The sequence below is a fragment of the Mastigoproctus giganteus genome, chromosome 4 (assembly GCF_048544385.1).
Source record: "Mastigoproctus giganteus isolate SK-2022 chromosome 4, ASM4854438v1, whole genome shotgun sequence".
NCBI classification, from domain to species: Eukaryota; Metazoa; Arthropoda; class Arachnida; order Uropygi; family Thelyphonidae; genus Mastigoproctus; species Mastigoproctus giganteus.
The window spans coordinates 223,995,833-224,018,591 of NC_143578.1; the positions used below are offsets into that span (position 1 = coordinate 223,995,833).

The 22,759-nt window shown below is 35.5% G+C and overlaps 1 protein-coding gene across 1 annotated transcript in view; it reads left to right on the plus strand.

Annotated features, from left to right (window-relative positions):
- LOC150087437 (ATPase family AAA domain-containing protein 2-like) overlaps window positions 1-22,759 on the plus strand; it is a 450,193-nt gene that overhangs the window by 47,149 nt on the left and 380,285 nt on the right. The window contains exons 3-4 of the mRNA XM_090372484.1: window positions 8,710-9,092; window positions 20,303-20,477. Coding sequence (XP_090228610.1) covers window positions 8,710-9,092; window positions 20,303-20,477 — 558 coding nt within the window. The remainder of the gene's footprint in view (window positions 1-8,709; window positions 9,093-20,302; window positions 20,478-22,759) is intronic.

Consider the following 22,759-nt stretch of genomic DNA (forward strand, 5'->3'; position numbering starts at 1 on the left):
AACATAGTGAATAAATTTAGCCAGTAACAGTCTGTTTATTATTTTGTTATGTACTTTTATAAACTACAGTAACTTACTATAATACTGTAATTTTTTGTAATAAAGGATATTTTTTTGTTTTTAACAAAAAAATCTATACTGGCAAAATGTAACTTAGTTTCTTCCTTATACAAGAACAATCTTTCCTTGTGAATTTCATATTGTGACTTTTTCCAGTATGTAGCCCCCCCCCCCATACCCCATGACTGCTGAGTATTTACTTATTGAAAGTGGATTAAATATATTCCAAATGTTGTGAAAGACATTGGATTGGGAAATTCAAATATACAGGTTTATTACTTATCATGATTTTAAGTAATGGAGACTTCACTCAATGTAAATTTTGAACTTAAATTGAAATTTATTGGTACTAATCATAATTCAGTTATTTGTTAGTAGGCTGGTGTGTAAATAAATAAACCCTGTAGTACATGAGTTAATTTTTTTTTTTTTTTTTTTTCTTTTTTAAATGATGGCATTTATCCTCAAGTCTTGATACTGTTCCTGTGCTTGCTTGGTTTCTAACTTGAATATGGCAGTCACTTTATAAACATTTAAAGATGAGATAAAGTGATGTTAATTAAAAAAAAAATTCTGTCATTATGAACATGAAATTTAATAATATCCTTGATTAAAAAGAAAAGAAAGAAATATTTACACATAATCTTGTATCAGCATTATAAAGTAGGAACATTCAAGGGTTTTTTTTTTTTTTTTTTTTTTTTTTTTTGACTACTTTTGCTATGAATTTTTTATTTTTGCAGTACTTATAATATTTTCTATTTATATTCTGGGATGGCCACATATAGAAATTTACATTATGGAAAGAGAGAGTACAAGAACACCACCGTATTTAATGGTCATATGGGCTTGAATCACTCAGCATTTAAAACTTTTTGACCTTTTGGCCATGGCAGCTGTTTAAAAAAATTATCACAAAGAGGGGAGTCAGTGTACATAAACTCTCTTCACTGCAAACTTTCTGTAGAGGATCGGTAACCATAAAAACGTTTGTGTCTGTTAAAAACAAATTTCATTGATCTGTCTACTCAGTCATGCTGTAAACTTCTAAAAGCTGAGGTGTGAACATCAGCCAACAGGAACACCTAAGATATACAGGGTGTCTCAAAAATATTGGTACAAACGTTTAGGGGAGGTAGGTAACATCTAAAGGAATGTGAATCGCATAGGAACCCATAACTGGAAACGTCACCATAAGTTGGCAGACGGCGCTGTTCATCAGTTCGCGAGACGGAAAGAATCTGGTTTACTCATTCAAGCAGTAATTGCTGCACGAAGAGCATACATCGATATACGAACTGTGAGCTGGCAGACATGCTCCTAGTGTATGGATTAGCAGAGGGCAATGGACAAGCTGCTCAACGAATTTATGGAGAACGCTTCGCAGATAGACATGTACAGGACCACCCATTTGTTTGCTCGTGTGCATCAAAATTTGTGCAATTATTTGTCATTTAGAGGTAACAGGAGTAGTGAGGGCAGACCATGTTCGACGTGAACTTCTGCCATGAAAGAAAATGTGTTGAATGCTGTCCAGAATAATCCTACTACACATGCCGTTGCCTCTGCCTTAGCAGTGTCTCGTTGCAGTGTACAGCGTGTCTGGCACAACGATTCCTTACACCCCCTTTCATCTCCAAAGGGTTCAGTTACTGCTCCCCCAAGATCATCCTGCACGTGTGGCTTTTGCGCAGTAGTTTCTCCAAGAAAGTGTTCAAGACTTGAATTTTCCAGCCTATGTTTTGTTCATGGATGAGGCTTATTTCACTTGGGAAGGCTTATCGATCAGCACAATGCTCGTGTGGGCTCATGACAACCCACACGGTCTGTGCCTCCATGCGGCACAACATCGCTTCGCAATAAATGTGTGGGCAGGTATGGTCGGTGACTGCTTAGTTGGCCCATGCCTGTTACCATCCTGCATGAACTCTGTTAAATATCGGATCTTTCTGGAACAATTTCTACCAGGGTTACTTGACGATGTTCTAGCAAATGTGAGACACAACATTTGGTTTCAACATGACGGGGCGCCTGCCCATTATGGAAGGTGTGTTTGTGACCATTTGAACAGGCGTTTTGGGTGTTGATGCATTGGCTGTGGTGGACCCGTTGCCTGGACCCCCCACGCTCACCTAATTTATCGAGCCTTGATTTCTTTCTGTGGGGAGGCCCCTAAAATCTGTTGTGTATGAATCACCTGTGGAGACGGAAATGGATCTAGTGGCGAGACTCGTCTGTGCTGCTGCTACTGTCAAAGAAACTCCAGGTGTGTTCGACTGTGTCCGCCAATCCATGCTGCGTCGGTGTCATGCATGCATCGCATCTCATGGTGGAACCTTCGAGCATCTGTTGTAACATCATGAAATGCATCCATCTCGTACTCCATTGTTAATATTATGTCAAATAAATGTTTGCCACTAATTACTGTCTTGTGTCATTTCTGCTTCTTGTGCCTCTGCTACTACTTTCCCGTGACATTTCCAGTTATGGGTTCCTATGCAATTCACATTCCTTTAGATGTTACCTACCTCCCCTAAACGTTTGTACCAATATTTTTGAGACACCCTGTATATTTAAAAAGGGCATCATCATCATTATGAATATAATAATTTGTAGAGCGAGTATATTAGGATAAAAATATATGAATGTAGGTTTTTATTGGTACTTGTATCATTTTGGTCACATAATGCGATCCAATTCATTGGAAAAATCAATAATGCTAGGAAAGGTCAATAGAACAAGGAGGTGTCGGTAAAGAACATGCTGGCTCAATACCATCACCATCACCATCAAAACTGGCATCAGCTTGAAGGACTTGAAAGAAGCTGTTGAAGACCAGACAGTACGGAGGCAGCCCACCCATAAAGTCTCCGAAAGTCAGCTATGACTGAATGGATAAAAACAACAACAATATCATAAGCACGGTCAACACTAAATTGTTATCTGGTGTTTCAGTTTTCTTTCCAAATCTTGAAAGAGCACTAGATAGCAATTTAGTGTTGATATTGTATTTTTCGTTTTTGTTTTGTTTTGTTATTTGGTTTTTAGGAGCATTAGCAACTAAGGCTAAATTGCTCCGGAGATATGCAGTGGTCATTCCCTGACCTTTCCGCATCCTCCGTATTTGGTGGGCACGGGCTCGAACCCTGGTCTAATCTAGAAGCATGTGCTACGCACTGCTGCTCCTGCCCACCTGGCTACGGAGGCGATATTGTATTTATAAATGCAGTACATAATTACAAGGGCAGTTATGCCAATTATATATTGCATTTCCTCTTGCAAATAGCTTCTGACATGAACATAAACCGATTTTATTTGAAGAAAAAAACAAATGCAACAGTTGTATGTGATAGTCACTTTTAGATAGGCACATTTAACTGTGTCAAACAGTTAGCTCTACAAGGGCAATTATGTATTGCATTTCCTCTTGCAAATAATTACAAAAGAAATAATTCATAAGAATTATTTTTAAAAAAATAATGGGGTGAAAAGAAGCAATTTTATGAATTAGTAATTTAAGGGAAAAAAAATAAATAAATGCGCAATAACAAATTCATTATCAGGAAATAAAAAAAGAGAGAGATAAATGAAATGGGAATGCATATTAGGTGCTTAATGTTTAACAACACTATGGCTGCTGCTGCTGTTATTTCCACAAAATGAAGGTAACAATGTAACTAATAACAATAACAAAATGTTCCAATAATTTTAATCTTATAACAGCAGATACTCACTATACAAATAATTTACAACATTCTGCATTGCTTATAAGAAAGAATTGCACAACAAGTAATAATTTAAATGATACGGGCAACATAGTGTAAACAATGATATGGGCAGTATAATCAAAAGCAAGTGTAAACCATGCTACAAAGTAAAGAGCCAATGTCTGATTTAAATATGGAGATTGCTGGTTTCAATGTCCTATGAATTGTCACGGTCTTGCTATCTACTAGGAATGACAGGTACTTCGAAGTACAGAATTTTATGCAAATAAACTGACACAAACTGACCCTTCACTTGGTAAGCAAAATCTAGAATATGCATTGATGTGTGGCAGAAGTATGAAATTTACATGCAGCATTGGCCGAGCTACATAGTGATTGAAGAGCACAGTGAAATTTATTAAAGTGCAACTTGGTATTTATTTTCATGCACATTTGTAAAATTGTGTGAAAGCAAGTTTTCCAAAAACGATTTTGCAAAGTGGTATTACTAGATGGAGAGTACAGCCAAAGTGCTAGAACAACAGCAATGTTATTTTCTGGGGGACATCCTTAGCGACTGTGAATATCACCTACCACAATTATGTGTGTTGTGAATTGCTTTGTGTTAACTGGAAGCATGATGCATAAAACAAGGATTCAAATGTGTACAGAATTTGGGACATGTTTACAAAGAAGATATTGTTGCCTCCTTCCTGTCATGTCCAACTAGCAGTGTCCGAAAAGCTTCATCTGCACATGGGATCAAGCACACACAGATTTTGAGGATCGTTTGAAAGAACAAACTGCATCCCTATCATTTGATTTTATAATAAGGTTTGCATGAAGGTGATGACACAAAACACTTGGAGTTTTGTAATTTTCTATTAACCAAGGTAGAAAAAATTGCAGTTTCCTTAGCAATATCCTATGGAGTGATGAGGCCACTGTCTCTCAAGATGGCTTCACCAAGACAGTTTCCACTGCTGGGCTCCTATCTGTCAAAACCATACTTTTCTAGGAATACTATAGGTATGTGGTGTGACATTTGGGGAGATGAAGTTGTCAGCCCAGATTTTATTGATGGCATGCTGACTGGTGCAAAATATTATGAATTACTTTGCATTAATGTATTTGATTGGTTAGAAAGTTCATTAAATATCAAAGCAAGAATTCTTTGGTTCCAGCATGATGGTGCCCTACTGCACAAAATTGTATCAGTACAAAAGCGGGTATGATGCATATTTAAAGGCCAGGGTATAGAAAATGGAGATGATATGCCCTGACCACCATATTCTCCTGAACTCCTCTTTAGATTTTTTATTTTGGGAATTTTGTTAAAGTAAAGTAAACATTCAGATGATTGCATAAGGAGTTTATGTAATGCGTGCAGTGAAATTAACAGTGTCATTCTAAAGATTGTTCGTTCTAATTTAATACATTACAGGTTTGTATTTTTTTGTGGCAGAGAGAGAGGGTCATGTCAAGTTTATAAATAACATTTGACATTATATTTCTATTGACATTATGCCACTTACAATCTCACATATAAAATGTTGTAAAGTATTTGTGTGGTGTGTATCTGCTGTTTTGTTATAAGGTTAAAATTATTTGAATCTGCCATTGTTATTAGATCCATTGTTATCTATCATTTGGGAAATAATAGCAGCAGCTGTAAACGTTGAACATTACTGATAATTGATCTTTAATAACAAACAGCCAAAATTACAAAGTTAAACACTGAAATATCCATTCCTATTTAATCTATCACTTTTTTTTATTCCCTGTTAATTTATTATTACACATATAAAATTGCTGCTTTCCATCCCAGAATTATTTTTAAAAATAATTCTTTGGCATTATTTGCAAGAAGAGATGTGACACACATATTGCACAGCTAGCTATTTGACCCAGTGCTAAACAAGCTTATAAAAAGCGAGCACCACATATAACCATTATGTTTGTTTATTTGTTTATTTCTTCAAACAAAATCGGTTTACGTTCATTTCAGAATTACACCAATGATGTTTCTTGACCAGTGATCAAAATAACAAAAAGGTCCAAATGACAAATAGCCTAAATCTAAAAATAAGCATTGGGTTTCGAATAAGTAGCTACCTGGGAGGCTGAGGAAACCCAGCTGGGAAACAAAAAAACAAAAAAAAAAAAAAAAAAAGTGAAAGATGAAACATGCAGGTTAATAATGACAGAATACAAAATATTGCATCTTTGCTTTAAATACTCCTTTCCTAAATAAAAATTAATCCAAAATATTGCAAAAACAGATTCTGCAAGTTCTTTTTGATTCCATTTTACAAATAGAATCGAAATTTCATTTTTTCCCCCCTCAAACACTTTTTAATTTATAAAGAAACCTTTTTATTTTTTTTTTGTTTCCAAGGTCATGCTTTTAAAAACAAACACTATATAAACCAATGATCATTCATATTGGAATAGGTGCAAGGGTGCAGAAGCATTTGTACTTTGAGTGGACCAGGGTTCAAGCTTGCATGACTGATATGGTTAATGATTGTATGCATTGTCAAAATAATTATTGTAAACCTCCTCTGATGTAGTGGTTGTGCTGGAGTATAAACAAGAACATTTTTGAGGCTGCAGTAACTGAGTCATCAGGCACAAGGGTGCATAAGTAAAGAGGCATATGTAAAGTTTATGGAGTCTGGTAACTTATTACTTTCCAACATAATCCCCTTTGGAGTCTATACACTTTTGTCACCAATGCTGCAATGCGTTGATTCCAAAGCGAAGAAACTTTTCTCTTGGGCTTCCAGAAATGCACCCACTGCAGTGGTAAAATAGATACCAGCCAGGTATTTTTTAAATTAGGAAAATAGACAAAAGTCCGATGGTGCTAGATATGGTAAATCTGAGGGAATGTCCAAGATTTCAAAGCAGTACTCTTGCATTGCAGCCATGGAAATGATCTATACTTGCGAGCAGGTTTGTTGTCCTGGTGGAACAAGACTCCTTTGCTAAGTTTTCCCTGGCATTTGTCTTTAATATTTTCATGCAAATGCTTCACAAGGTCTGCATAATATGTCCTTGTGACTGTCTGGCCTTTCTGAAGGTAATCCACTAGCAACACAACACTCCATCAGCATCCTAAAGAACCAATGCCATCACCCTGTCAGTAGAAGGAATTGACTTGGATTTCTTTGGAAGGGAGAGGGGCTATGTTTCTGCTGTTCAGACAGCTCCTTTGTCTGGCCGAAAGTGATGGATCCACTTCTCATCCATGGTCACAAACCTTGTAAGGAAATTGCTGGATCTGCTTGAAACGATGTTCACTTGACATGACAGTTCTTGTGCATTTTTGATATATTGTCAACAACTTTGAGGCCCATTGTACTAACACCTTTTTTCATTACAAGAACCTCTATTATCATGTGGTACACACATTCAGATGAGATACCCAAAATGCACTGAACTGTCACTCTTTGATCAGTCATCACCAGATCATGCACGTTGTCAACAACCTCTGGAGTGATGGACATTGCTGGTGGTTTAACTTCCAGGCTCTTCCTCCCTCATTTAAATTCTATTGCCCACTTCTTAACCATGAAATAGCATGAGGCATCCTTCCCCAATGTTAGTATTAGTAACGGCCGCATGGTGCAAGAAAGCCTATGGCTTATGCTGCACCAGCCAATATGTTGTAACCATATCCTCATGAATTGCCTTTAATGTTAGTCCCTTTTTTCCCAAATACTGGACGGTGACTGATTTTATCCATCTTTCCTCATTTACCCATCCTTGTTGACTTCAGGACCTGTAATTAAAAAAAAAAATGTTATTGAAACTCCGTGAAACTTGGTGGGTTACTGTTTGAAATGTTATGCATTAAGTAGAAAAATTTTTAACACTACCACTACCTTTCATACTCAGACCATAAACTTTATAAATGCCCCTTGTAAGCATACATGCTTTGAGTGACTGTGGTTCAAGCTCATGTGTTCTAAATGCAATGCTGTTTCTTGTATTCTCTCTATCTTGTGAACTGACTGTGTCATCATCCCAGAGTAAAAACAGAAAAATTATACTATTGCCACAGTTTTGACAAAGAACTGAACCAACAGTGTTCCAATAAATTTTTCTAATAAAAAAATTTAGTCACACTGGAAAACTTTTTTGGCTAGTTAATAGGCTAGTCATAAACATATGAATAGGAATAAAGTCATAATTATTATTTTGGCTATTGAATAGGAATAAAGTCATAATTATTATTTTGGCTATTGTTGTGCCATTATTTGGTCTCCACCCAGAAATATTTTTCAGACTCGCTCAGTGTATTTGGATAAAATTATTAATTATTAATCTCCTTTGTTTCAAGAAATATCGATTTACAATTTACAGCTCTCTAAATTTAATTTAATTTCTTTTAATTTATGACATATTCTTCATTCTTCTGTATTATTTATAATTTAGTTCATAATTTTGTTGACTCCTGTTCTTCTCTTGTTCCTTGACACATTCCACAAGCAAATTCAGTCTTCAAATATACATTCTCTTTTCCTCTTCTTAGAACAAAAACTATTCATCTTTGAGTCTGCTATTTCATGACATGAAACTAATTAATCTACATAAGATTAATATTTTTGTTCCCAAAAATTTGTTTAGGAAGCTGACCCTTAGTTTGCTAAAATAACTTTTTTTTTTTTTAATTCTCTATTAACTTATTACATTAAGATTAACCAAGGATATTTAGCCTGTCAGGTTTTATGTTATATTATCCATAGGTTATTATATGCAACTAAGCTAAATAGTTGCATATTATTGATTATTGTACATTCATGTTAATTCTGATTTTGTATTTCTGTATACAGGTGAACTGAGTATTTATCACTATAATGTATGCTTTATTCCAAATAAATAAATAAATAAATAAATGAGAAATGTTATCAATTTCAAAATTGTTTCTTTTTAGCCTCAACATCAAGGTCTCACTACTCTCTTAGGAGAGACATTCTTGAAGAAGAGAGTGAAGATCATACTCCTGAAAAAGGGTTGAAAGGAACAAGTATAGCTTCCACATCCTCACATTCCAGCACTAATCATGCTTTCTTAAATGGTAATGCAAATAGTGATGAAAGACAAGGTGTGAGACGTAGTACCCGCCAAAGAAAAGTGATATATGATAATTTGAATCAGCAGTGGTTATTAACATCCATTCCTGAATTTACCAGGCTTGATTACTCATTATTTTCTTCTGATAAACGAAGAAGAAAAGATGAGAAGACAATCTCAAAAAGTACTGAAAGGCAACATAGCTATGAGCTCCAGAGGCTTGGGCTTTCTAATACCAAGGTGGTAAGTTTTGATTAGTTTAACATGTTAATGTGCTCTCTTCTGTTGTAATTTTCAGGAAATACGAGATTTTATACGATACTATAATGTTATATGATAACATTGTTCTTAAAACAGAAGTAAGAAGGGATAAATGAGGAAGAGGGAAAAGTTGGTTCTGTGGGTTTGAAGTTCAGTAGAGAATGGATGCTGACTGGTTGGTTGCAGCATGTGTTTGGAAAAAATTGGGGGAAATTAGAAATGCTAATTCAGAACAGTACCCATAGGAGTAAGTAGCTCTAGAAAAGGCATGTAGCAGAAACTGTTTGCCTATGAGACAGAGAGTGGAGAGACTTTCTATGAGATGGATCATTAATTTACTTGATGGCCCTCTTTGAATGAAATAAAGAAGCTTGAGAGAGAGGTTTTGGGTGCAACACCCCCAGATGTGGGAACAATATTCCATGGTAAAATGGATTGCGATTTGTATAGAGTGAGTAGTTGTTTATAATAAAAAAAAGGGTTTTTTTTTTTAATGCAAAAAAAATGTATGTATGGAAGTAGTATTTGTGATGTGCTTATGCCAAGAGAGATTACCCTGACTTGGCTTATGCCAAGTCAGGGTAATCCTAATAAAGATATGCTATCTTGTCTAGAATTGTTAGCATCATTAAGATGAGCATTGCAGCAGCGCCCTCTTTTTTGCAAGAAATTAAGACGGGACTGAGTGCAAGAGGGATTAAAGTTAACTAAGTTTATCTTTTCCCCATTGGAGAATTACCTAGAGATTAGCACTTAAGGAATTGGTGGTAGATATTCATTGAGCTCTTTGTGCAGGGGAAGGTTTCTCAAATTCTCAAACTGGAAGGGGTGTTCTGCTGTCATCAGCAAAACTGTGGATGGTTTACATTATTTGGAAGATGGTCATTAATATACAAGATAGAAAGAGAGCGAGAGAAAGAATTGAACCTTGGGGGAAAGCAGAGCACTGTCAATTATCATCCACAGTGAGCTTTCAGAGATAAACACTAGATACCAATTGCAAAAACAATTGGCAGGCTATAAGGTATGTGTTTCTTTAGAAGACTTTTATATCAAACATGATCAATGATTTAGAAATGTTAAGACTAATTACTTAAGTTTCACCAAGTAAATTAGTTCCAAAAATGAGTAATATGCTTATGCAGTAGAAACTTGTTTATACAGTTCAAGGGACATCAGCCAAAAAAAAAGCCCTCCCATTTCATCCATCCATTCACTCCAAATGTTTGTCTAGTTTTGCCTTCAATAGTGTCAACCTAGCTGAACTGTATACCTTTCTGAAACAAATTCAAAGTGGTGAATTCCTCTGATGGGAAAATGAAAAAAAAGTTATATTACTTTAGGATAATAATATAGGAACTGGCACATTTTGGTCTTAGCTGCCTTTGCGCCCTTAAACACCAATACCAATTTATGGCACTCACATTCACCACTTCTGCAGTGATAGGGACTATTATCTCCAAATAGGCCTACAAGGCTGGGACAATTCACATCGAGCAATTAGACTTCACACCAGCCAGTATTCAAATAAATAAATTTCAATGCTGCAACTAAAACACTTTATTTACAATAAAATAAGATAAAATTACAAGTATATAGAAGAGGTGGAAGCAGAGGGGACTCTACCATTCCTTGACATGTTGGTAATTAGGGATGGTTGTAGGCTCAAGACCAAGGTGTTTAGAAAGCCCATGTGCTGGGGTCAATATACCCATTATACCTCGACACAAGCCAGCCAACACAAGGATAGTGTTGTCAAGGCTTTAATAGATAGGGTGTGGTCCCACTGTAGCACCTCAGAGGATAAAGATAATGAAATTATTCGTGTCACGGCAGACCTCAAGAAATGCGACTACCCCCAGAGGGTGTTGGACAGATTTATTAGAGGAGCAAAGTCCACCCGTAATGAGCTGTTCACCCCTGTGAGCACTGCATACATTTCCTACTATCCGGGCCTTTCAGACCACATTGCACAAATAATTTGCGGGTGTCAGATATGCTGTGTGCAACTCCCGTGACGGAGGTTGCACACACAGTGATATCCCGTGTCAAAGACCCCATAACGAAATAAGCGAACAGTTGGGTGGTATACAAAATTAAATGCCCGGATTGTGGGGGAGCATATGAATGCAATAAAGTACGCAATTACAGGAAGTCTGCCGTGGCAAAACACTTCTGGGAGAAGCAACATCAAATTTCCCTGGTGGATGCTGTCATCATGGATCATGCACAGGGGTTCTGGGACTGTAAATGGCTTGAGAGTTTACGTATTGGGGCAGCTAGCAATACCATTAATAGAGGCAGGGGTGTACGCTTACATCCCCTGTAACACATAATAACCGTTGTTCTTAGAAGAGATGAATGGTTTCAGCTAGCCTGCTCCCGAGCCATTTCCAGTTCCGGTGTGCAAATGGGAAATTCCAACCATATTCCTGAGGAACCATGTGACGGGTGCCGTGGATCTACTATTTAAGGATGTGCTGCACAGCAGAAGTATGCTGTTGAAAAAGGAGACCGCTGTCTCCAAAAGCTACAGTTGTTATGGTATTTTAGTATATTATTTCACTGTTTTTATCGCTTTTATCATTATATTTTATTTTACTTTTCATATTTTATTGTAAATTAAACCACATCAGTTTTAGCTTATAATTCCATTTTTATTTTTATTCTATATACTTGTAATTTTATCTTATTTTATTATAAATAAAGTGTTTTAGTTGCAGTATTGAAATTTATTTATTTGAATACTGGCTGGTGTGAAGTCTAATTGCTCAATATGGGGACTATTTACAAGGCTAAAGAAGACATAAAATGCTCAGGTTTTCGTTTTCTTGTGGAATTGAAAATACTGAATTTTGACATTAACAAAGTTAGTTTCCCTTTGTGTGTGTGTGTGTGTGTGTGAGAGAGAGAGCAAGAGCTTGTGCGCTGTACATACAAAAGTGATTTAGAAAAATGTAAAAATAGTTTATATGATCATTTATCAAAAACGTCTTTTAGAGTTTTTCCAAAAACTTACTTAATAAATATTGCTGTCATTCATTGAGATATTTCAGTAATAGAACTCTACATGAAACAAAAAAAATGGTTAAAGATATATTTTTCTTTGAGGCCATTGAATGTTATTCTGCCTTTGTTAAAATAGTGCTAAAGATGGGAATTCCATCCTCCATGTTCTTTACTTGTGACTAGTAAGGCCTCTTCAGTTTTGGAGCAATTCTTCAAGCTTCTTCAATTGAGGCTGTTTTTAACTGACCTTAGGCAATGAGAGTAGGACTTTTCTCTTGTAGGTTATTACTGGTTTTTAACTGCACAACATGCATATTGGTCAGTGGACATACACACTTTCACAGGCACAAAGCAGTGATGCATTTTGACAGAAGATGCTGATGCATCATAAAACTGACAATAGCAACAGTATGTATTTTCCTAAGTGAACAGACTTAATGAACACTTGTGTATAAAAAATTATAAATTACTTTTGATTAATTAAACAGTTGAAGGTTAGGCTAGTGCTTTTGTGAAATGAGCTGTCATCTAAATGCTCAACTTTAAACTAAGAGAGAGAGAGAGAGAGAGAGAGAGAGAGAGAGAGAGAGAGAGAGAGAGAGAGAGGAATGAACGAAAAATTATTGCCTTAATTATGTAACTAAATTTTCTGATATTTTTGAGAACAACTGTCAGATTGGTTTTGAACATTGCAAATATTATTTTAGACATAATATAGTTTGTGGTAGTTGATGGCCAGCAAATGAGTAACTAGATTTGGCAGAAATATGATTTTACTGCGCACACCTTGTTCAAATAGAACAGGGGGGGGGGCAGCTTAATTTGTGATGCGATCTACTTTTTTCCTTCAAAATGTGCTGTGATCTACCATCTCAAACATTTCATTGTACAAAGTTAAAAAAGTTAATCAACACATATTGTTGTTTATAAATTTTAAAATTCAATACAATTCAGAATTCTTATTTTAAATTCATACATATTTAAAATTTTAATTTATGCGAAGTTTGTGTCTTCATGTCATCTGCCAAGCTTTCAAAATTGGGGATATACTGTGATAAGGCCAACCGTAAAGAATCTTCTGTATGCAAGTCCATAAGAGCACAGCGATTCTTTGTTTGTTTCAAATACAAAAAGGCCGATTCACATAGATATGTGGAACCAAAACAGGAATTTAAAAGTTCGCTGCATTTTTTAACATTTGTGTACTTTTCTCGGCAAACATATTTCCAAAACTCTTTTTCTGATGACCTGGCTTTTAGGAAGATATCGTTTTGCAATGTAATAATTTCATTTTAAGGTAATATTTTCTCCATGTGAAAAATCGCAGCGATTTTTTTTTCCCCCCCCTTTTTTTTTCTGCAATTTGTTTCGTATCTAAGTCAACATTAAATGGATAAGAAATATATTGAACAATGTCTTCAATTGTTTTAAAATCACTGAATCTAGTTTCAAAATCGTCTACAACATTCTCAATTTCAGAAACACATTTCTCAATGTTAAATTCAAAAACAGGATATTTTTGCAAATGATCTTGCATATTGACAAAATGGTTGAATTTTTTTTTCCTTTGAGATCCTTAGCCATTGCCAAAAATTGATATTTATATGCAGAAATACTACTAATCATGTCACCCACATTTTTATTTTTTCCTTGTAATTCCAAATTCAGATCACTTAATTTACTGGTAAAATCTGCCAAAAAAGCCAGATCACACAACCACTCTGTATCTTGTAGCTGCTGATAATCATCTCCCCCCCTTGATCAACAAATTTTTTTAATTTCATTCAGAATTTCGAAATCGTATCTGCCGTATCTGTGTGTAATATCAGATCTGCTTCTTTTTCATCGAGTTGCATTTTGAAAAGTCTCCTTTGAAAAGATTGTCCTTTGATGGAATTCACGATTTTGAAAGTGATGTCCATAACACTTTTAGTATTTAATCTTTTGCTGGCTAACACTTGTTGGTGGATGATACAGTGGTAACTCAAAAAATCTGGGAATTCATCATCCTTTTGGCACAATGCGGTGAATCCGTTAAGATGCCCTGGCATTGCTATAGCTCCATCTGTTGTTACTGATACGAGCTTAAATAGGGGTAATTTAATTTTTTCGATAAAATTTTTGAATGTGTTAAATATATCAAGACCTCTAGTTCTTTCTTTTAACAAAACCATACACAGCAGTTCTTCTCTAGTGGCAGAATCATCAAAAACCATTTGAATAAAAATGAGCAACTGAGCTGTGTTACTATAGATTCATCCAGTTGTAAAGAAAAGGACACACAATTAGCAATATGAGCACGCAGTTGTTTGCTCACATTTTTACTCATTTTTTCGATGCGTCGCATCACAGTATTTTGAGATAATTGCAGATCGTGAAGGGCACTCTTAATTTCATTTTTGTTCTTAAAATTTTCAAAAAGAGAATCTGTTATTTCTAAAAATGCATCTGATGAATTGACCATCAGAAAATGATTTGCATTTTTTTGCAAGAAGATAACTCACTTTAAATGATACTACAATTACTGCTTTAGATTGTAAATTAGGTGTCATGAAGAAATTTTGCTGCGCGAATAATCTGGATTTAAGTTCTTCTAATTTATTTTCACTATTCAGCGGAAAATCCGATTGGTATTTACCTTGGAGTGCGTTGAAGTGCCTTTCTAAATTTCTTTTTTTGGGTATAGCCACGGAAGCATTGCAAATCAAACAGCAACATTTTTCTTTCACCATTACAAAAAAGTATTCTAGTTCCCATTCTTGATGAAAATGATACGTTTTACTCTTTTTTGTAGTATTCATTTTAAATCAAAAGGTATTAAATGAACATATAAGTACTGTCCAGTTATTAAAACAGCAAAAGCAATGCTTATCGACTTAACTTAACACTTTAAGTTGCGCGGAGCGGAAAAATATTCTGTATGAACAGCTAATGTAGAATAATTGATGAAGAGGATTCCCGAATGAGGAAGTTGTTTCCAAAATAACTGGACAAACGCACCACCTTTTATTGCTCTGTTTGGTTATATCATTATAAGAATCAGTTTTGAATGCCTTTGTGATATTTCTCTAAAGCTATTTCTGGAGGTCACAACTATAAAACAATAAAAACAATTTGCACTTTCCGGTTTATTGGGCTTTTCTGTAAGTGCAATCTAATTATAAATGAGTAGTAAACTCAGTCTTATTGCATTTGCAATAATACCGACATTTCTCCTTCAATGAAATCTTCAATCATGCAAAAAAAAATAATAATAAATTTTCAAAATCTGCTCTTCATTCCTATTTTTGAAGTTTCGTAAAAAAAAAAAATAAAATAATGCGCAGGTAGCAAAACCCGCTGCGCAATATAAAATTTTGGTAGTTAGTATGAATCAGAGCTGTAATACTCAATATGTTCTACGTTGATAATAATATTAGTAAAATAATAAGAGGAGTTTACCTCAATATAGTACGTAGAACACTTCCGTATGATACCCTCCAGAAATAAAAACGAAAAAATCGACAACTTACCGGTACATTAAAGTAAAATATAAATAATTAAATAATCAATTTAACACAATTCAAAATCAATTTAAAACAATTGAAAATCAAATTAACGCAATTAAAAGAATCTAACGAAAATATTCAAAAAGGAGCTGCAGGAAGGAAAATCGTTTTGAATATTTTCGTTAGATTCTTTTAATTGCGTTAATTTGATTTTCAATTGTTTTAAATTGATTTTGAATTGTGTTAAATTGATTATTTAATTATTTATATTTTACTTTAATGTACCAGTAAGTTGTTGATTTTTTTCGTTTTTTCTGTTTTAATTTCTGGAGGGTATCATACAGAAGTGTTCTATGTTACTATATTGAGGTAAACTCCTCTTATTATTTTACTAAAATTTTGGTAGTATACCTGACCACACAAATCGAGGGATGCTGTATATTAGGTGCCTCCGTAGCCAGGTGGGAAGGAGCAGCAGTGCGTAGCACACGCTTCTTGATTAGACCGGGGTTCGAGCCTGTCACCACCAAATACGGAGGATGCGGAAAGGTCAGGGAATGACCACCGCATATCCCCGGAGCAATATGGCCTTAATTGCTAATGCTCCTAAAAACCAAACAAACAAACAACAACAAACAGACTGTATATTTAAAATTCGTCGTGATCGACCCAAATTAAAGCCGCAATCAACTGGTAGATCACAATCAACTTGTTGGCCATCCCTGAAATAGAAAATCATAGAACATTCAGCATTGTTAAGGCGTATTTAAGAGCTGTATTTAATTATCAGCCCTTTTTTGTCATGGCATGAAAATCTAGTATATTATTGGAAAGAAAAAAATCATTTAACCCAGGCTTTTCAAATTAGTCCAAAGTAAATTTTGCATAGGTGCAACTTCAGTTCTCAGTGAGAAATCTACTTTGCTACTTGTTAAACTGCTAGGAAGCGCTCTGACATGTGACCTATCGCTAAAATCACATTTCTCAATCACTAATTTGGTTAAATCAGCTGCCTCCCCTCCTACCCCAAAAGCCCTTGTGAGAAGCAGTTGGTAGGATTGTGCCCCCCTCCCACACCAGGTTGAAAAGACCTGAGTTCAAGTCCTGTCCTTGATGGGAGTAATTTTTATGAGCCTTTTTCACAATGTGGCTGAGTTAGTCGGTTTCAGGCAAAGGTAGCATGGTTTTTTCTCCTGGAAACTCAAGTTTTTTGTTGAGCAAATAGAAAATAACCTCAAAACACATGCATATTTGCTGACAATGTACACTGAGCAATATGGCCTTAGTCTCCGATGTTCCTAAAACCCTAATCTTACTACAATAACAACAACAACCCACCTAAAAGGAGCCACTAAGGTGGTTTTTTGATGTGCTCTTCATAAACATGTCATTGTTCTTAATTTGAATATAAAAAATGTTTAAACCTTTCAAAAATTTTTGTAGTTTTTTTTTTATTGTTTGTGTTCTTTGATCTCTTAATTGTACTGTACATGTGATCTATGCAGTGTATTTTTTATGATACCTTTGTTATTTAATGTATAATTTTATTAAATTGTTTTATTTTTTATTTCTCCATTTTTAATTCAAATGTATGCAGAGATAAAATGCAGAACATTTAGATTTTTTCTGTATTGTACGATTAATAAAAAAAAGTTATAAAAAAATATACAAATTTGTAGGCTAACAAAGTGATTGTTTTTTTCAGTTAGATCTAAAAAAATATCAGAATAAAATGTGGAACCAGTACATGGAATCTGGTGGGCTGATATGTGGAGTGGGGGGCGGGGGTGAAGGATAATAAAAAATTGTGCACTATTTATAATTATAATATTCAATTGAGTATTGAATCCCTTGTACATTCAGTGATTAAGTTAAATTCTTCGCTCACTGCTACTATGCTGAATTATGACTGTTTTGCCCATTACTTGTCTATACATTCTGGAATTCTGTTTATTTAAAATAACATTGTTTTTTGAAATTCAGACTTGCTGGTGTTCTCAGAAAATTTCTGAATTTGTTCATGAAATGAAATTTTTTTTTTTTTTTTAATTTAACTAGTTAGTTTTGTTAAGAAAATTTTCTGCTAGTTAAGTTTCAAACCGTTTTGTTTTATTTTATTATTTTAGGCAGTGTAAAAGTATCTAAATTAAAGAAGTTAAAAATTACATGAAATATTAAAATAACATTAAATATATATTTAATAGATAAAATAAAGATGTTACAGTCAAATTAATGTTGAGAAAGTGCATAAATGCTCATTAGCTAAGAATTGAGAGCTTATTACTCTTTTACTATAACATAAACATTACAGAAAGAATGGATGCATCAACATTGAGTAATTGATGTTGATGCAACACAGGGTAGTGGCCAAACTGCAGATAATAAGCAACAGTGAAGAAGTGAATTCTGCTGATGCAGATGAGGAGAGAGAGAAAAAAAAAAAAACCCGTCCCAAACCTTATTAAGGATTAATAAAAACTTTGGAGGTAATTAACAAGTTTTATAGTGTCATGGAGCTTCTATCAGTTGGTCTGCAGCACTATAAATAAAACTGCATACTCAAGAGGTCAAGCTCAAGTTGTACTGAGTGAAACACTATTCATGAAAGTTTAAAAAAAAAATAAATAAAACAGCATGCCTTGAATTTGAGTTGGTTTACTTCATGCAGCATAACGATTCATATGATTTTCTTGCATGAAAGCAACAAAAGATTTGTATTGCCCTGTATTTTATTCTTTGAGAGAGAGAGAGAGAGAGAGAGAGTGTGCGCACGCATAAGTGAGTTATTTGTATCTGCAAAAATGTGTGAAAAAATCGCTAGTTTAAGCACTTATTATAGCAAAACATATATAATTGACTCATTGTTGAATCTCACTACCCCCCCTTTGTATTTAAGGTTGTTAAATCAGCAGTTGATTAAATAAATAAATTTTCCATTTATTCTGTAGACCAGGGTTCGCCAACCTTTTCATCGTGGTGGGCTACTTTTGATATTAATTTAAACGGTCACAGGCACCAAAGAATAATGCATTTATTAAGGATTTTACGTTGAAAGATATAAACTAGAAAATTAATACATACATTACATACTCTGTCATACATAATGTTATTTTATGATTTTACTTTTTTAAAGAATAAAATAAAATTTAATTAAAATAAATATGAAACTTGTGATTGCATTTCTTCAGTTATTGAACGAAAATCTAGAGTATAAGATGAACACCCAGCTTGCAAACAATCAATTAGATGTGCATCTGTAAATCTAGATCTATTCTTTGACTTTATGAACTTCATGCTAGAAAATAATGACTCGCAGAGGTACATTGAACCAAAGCAAGAGTTCACCATTAGCGGTACAATTTTTAACAAAGGATACTTATTCTTATCCACCCGATTCCAGGGCGCCTCCGTAGCCAGGTGGGAAGGAGCTGCAGTGCGTAGCACACGCTTCTTGATTAGACCGGGATTCGAGCCTGTCACCACCAAATACGGAGGATGCGCAAAGGTCAGGGAATGACCGCCGCATTTCCCAGAGCAATATGGCCTTTGTTGCTAATGCTCCTAAAAAAAACCAAAATAACAAAAAAAAAAAAAAAAAAAACCCGATTCCAGAAGTCTTTATCTTTTTATATGATTGAAAAACAATGTTACTTTGAAGGTTAACAATTTCTAGTTCAGTTTCTGCAATGTCTGTTTTAAATAAGTTTTCAATTAATACTGAAATCTCAGAAATATCTTCATTGTTGAAGGGATTTAGAACATATTTCACAACTGGTAGAGTTTTCTTGAAATCCTGGAAATGCCATCTGAATTCTTGCTTTAGCTCTTCCAGATGTTCCACAAAAGGCTGAATACTGAAAACTCTTTTCAGTGGCAGTTTTGATAATAACCTTTTTTCACATAAGAGAAGTGTGACAATGGCTTTTTTCTTATGTCAGATTCCCATAAGTTTAGTATACCTATGAATGGACCGATTAAACTATTCATTTCAGCAATATTCTTGTCTTTTTCCTGAAGTTCAAGATTTAATACATTAAGTTTCAGATTCACATCTGTGAGAAATGCCAAATCTAGCAACGAAGTGTGGTCATTAAGTTGTTGATGTTCCTCATTTCTGGATTCGAGAAATACTCTAACTTTGGGAAGCAACTTGCAAAATCTTTCTCTACTTAACCATCATTTCAGTGTGCAATATCAATTCTGAATACTCAGATTCAACTTCTTTGAAGAAAGATCCTGCAATGACCCGACAATCCAACACGGTCCGTGGATCTATGGCGCGATCGTTCTGATATTTCACGCGGGATATGAAAACCCTTCAGCGGGCACCTTAGTGCCTGCAGGCATATGGTTGGCGATCCCTACTCTAGACAGCCTAGGCCATAAGACTACAAATTCACCGTGGTTGCATACCTAATTGAATTATGGGCAACTGGATTTTTAGTGCCACAGTCACAATGGGCTGTACATTTTTTGTGGCAGTATATGAGTTTGAACCTGCAAATTCCTTACTTGTGGCTGTGCATAGTAATCACTGGGCCCTGCCTGGTGGTTGTTTAGTAAAATTACACTATAGGTGGTTATAGTTTACACGTTTAATTGAAATTAGCAAAGATTGTTTTGAAATATTATTAGAGTGCTTCTTTTTTTAATGATGGAATTGCATCTGTTATTGACTTTTGGGTTGATGATTAGGACTTTGAGGATATGTACTCACGTGTAAAGAGGAAAAGGCGGAAATCTGTTCGCTCATTTTATTCTAGAAGAGTTCCTGAAAATGTTGGTGAAATTGATGATTCTGAGTCTGATGACCAGAATGATACTACAGAGGAGGAAGAGGATGAAGAGGAAAGAAGTGACTTAGAGGAAGGTAATTATTTGGATACAATTTTTGCATTTTTTTTTTAACTTCTAAAGCATAGTGTATCATATTCCAGTGGTTTAGAAAAAGATTTTGGTTTGAATTTTTTTACTGATGGGAATAACTTTTTTTTTTTTTTTTGTTCCATCACCCCCCCCCCCCCATGCCAGTTCAGACAAAGGTTGCAGGATTTTTCCACCTGTAAACTCTGTTTTTTCTGTCCATACCATAGATAAGTAAACTCAGCTGAGACCTCAACATTATAGAAGTTGTGATATTACATATTATCAAGACATTGTCTGGAAGTTCACTAATGTTGTTTCCTATGGCAGTGTCATTGTCATAGAGTGCTATGTAATTTAGACTACGCATGGATATATATATCTATGTTTTCGTGTACATTTGTGCATACAATCAGCATTTTTTTATTTTTTTATTTACTACACGATTTTTCACTGTTTGCTTTTAATATTAGCTCTATTGTCTAAAACTATGGCCTAAACTGATCAATAGTAAATGGTCTGGTTGGTACCATTCTACAGCTGCTGACAGAATCCATGTGAGAGAGAGAGAGAGAGAGAGAGAGAGAGAGAGAGAGAGAAAGAGAGAGAGAGAGAGAGATGGTATAAAGGAGAATCTTGTGGAATGCTATGCAATACAGCAAAAGGTCCTGATGTCTCACCTATTGACAATATCAGATAAATAATAGTTATTTATCTGATATATTAAAAGGGAAAAAATACACTGAGATAGCTCTGTATTAGAAACACATACCTAATATTTGGTTGTGCCACCTTTAACTTGTGGCACAGCCTGGATAGTGAGGTGCTAGGGGTATACACAGGTGTGATAACTCATGCTAACCAGCTGCATCGCAAATTTGCTGGATATTGAAGGGTATCAGATCTAGATGTCAGACAGCCTGTTCCAAGGCATCTCGCATATGTTTAAAATAGGCTGAGATTGGGCAAGTTAGGCAGCCGTGGGAAGGCCAAGTTTTTGAACCTGTCCAACACCACTTCAGTCATGTGAAGTGGTTGGCTTGTTGAAAGATGCCTTAGTGGTTTAGGACAGTGGTGTGCAAACTATGGGGCATGACTCCCCAAGGGGTCATGGGATAAATTAAAGGGGTCGCGGCAATTTTTAAATAAAATTATTAGTTATTCTGTACATAATTAAAATTATTTTTTCAATATGTACATGTAGAGATCTTACTACTCAAACGAAGTCTGAGATACGAAAGAACCCTATTGCCAGTCTTTATTTTTAGGGTGGTTTCGCATGCAATACAGGTTGCTTTCTTACTTATTGGCCTTGTGAGTAATACGCCTTAATTTGCTCACTGGCTATGGACACACAGAGAGCAGCTGACTAGTGTGACTTCTGAGTATGTATTAATACTTCTCAGTACTTAGGTCTTTGAGGTTGTCACAGATTAATACTACTCAGTATGTATTAATACTACTCAGTACTTAGGTCCTTGAGGTTGTCACAGACATTCTCTCAGATATGCCAGACAAGCTGTTCTTGCTACCTGGGAGTCTAAAACGCTGATGGAACTGATATTCGGGTGACACTCAAGTCAAAGTGGACCCAATTTCGGCAAAGTCCGGACGGTCTATGACAGCCAAATCCTCTGCTTGCACCTTCACGATGGTGGGACTGTTAGTAATCCTGGGTATAACCTTCATGCACAAGTACATGGTGGGTGACCACCCAGGTGTGAACCAACGTAAGCAGGGGTCAAGGTGTGGCGCCCACACCACATGGAGGAACGCCGCCCCTCTATGTTACCATGCAGTACTAGGTGGTAGATGACTCTCATCAACCGGTAAAATACCACCACTTTGCTTATTGGAGGCTTGAAGTGGTGGAACCCATGTTTAGTCTCTAGAGCTAAGTTCCGGCCAACCCTTCCCTATCTCTTCCATCATGCAGTATGATAGATGATTTTTGAGGTTATGATGAATGTCGTGGCGAGATCCAATATTCCTTACATTTCGAGGGTACAGCTCTAAAACAGTGTTCGCAGGCCGGCCGGCCGGCCGCTAGTTAGTACACGGGACTGAACCTATTGGTAACTCTCTAGAAAGCTTCCGGATCAGGATCAGCTAGTGTATAATCTTGCTACCTCTACTCTGCCAGATAGTGACTGGAGGGAGTCCGAGTAGTGTGTATGCGGGGAGCATTGTCGAGGCCACGTTATGTCAAGGATCTGGGTATATTCTTACCACATGTACGCCATATCCAAAAATTTCATTACTTCATACAGCATGTCCCACCCACTTTTT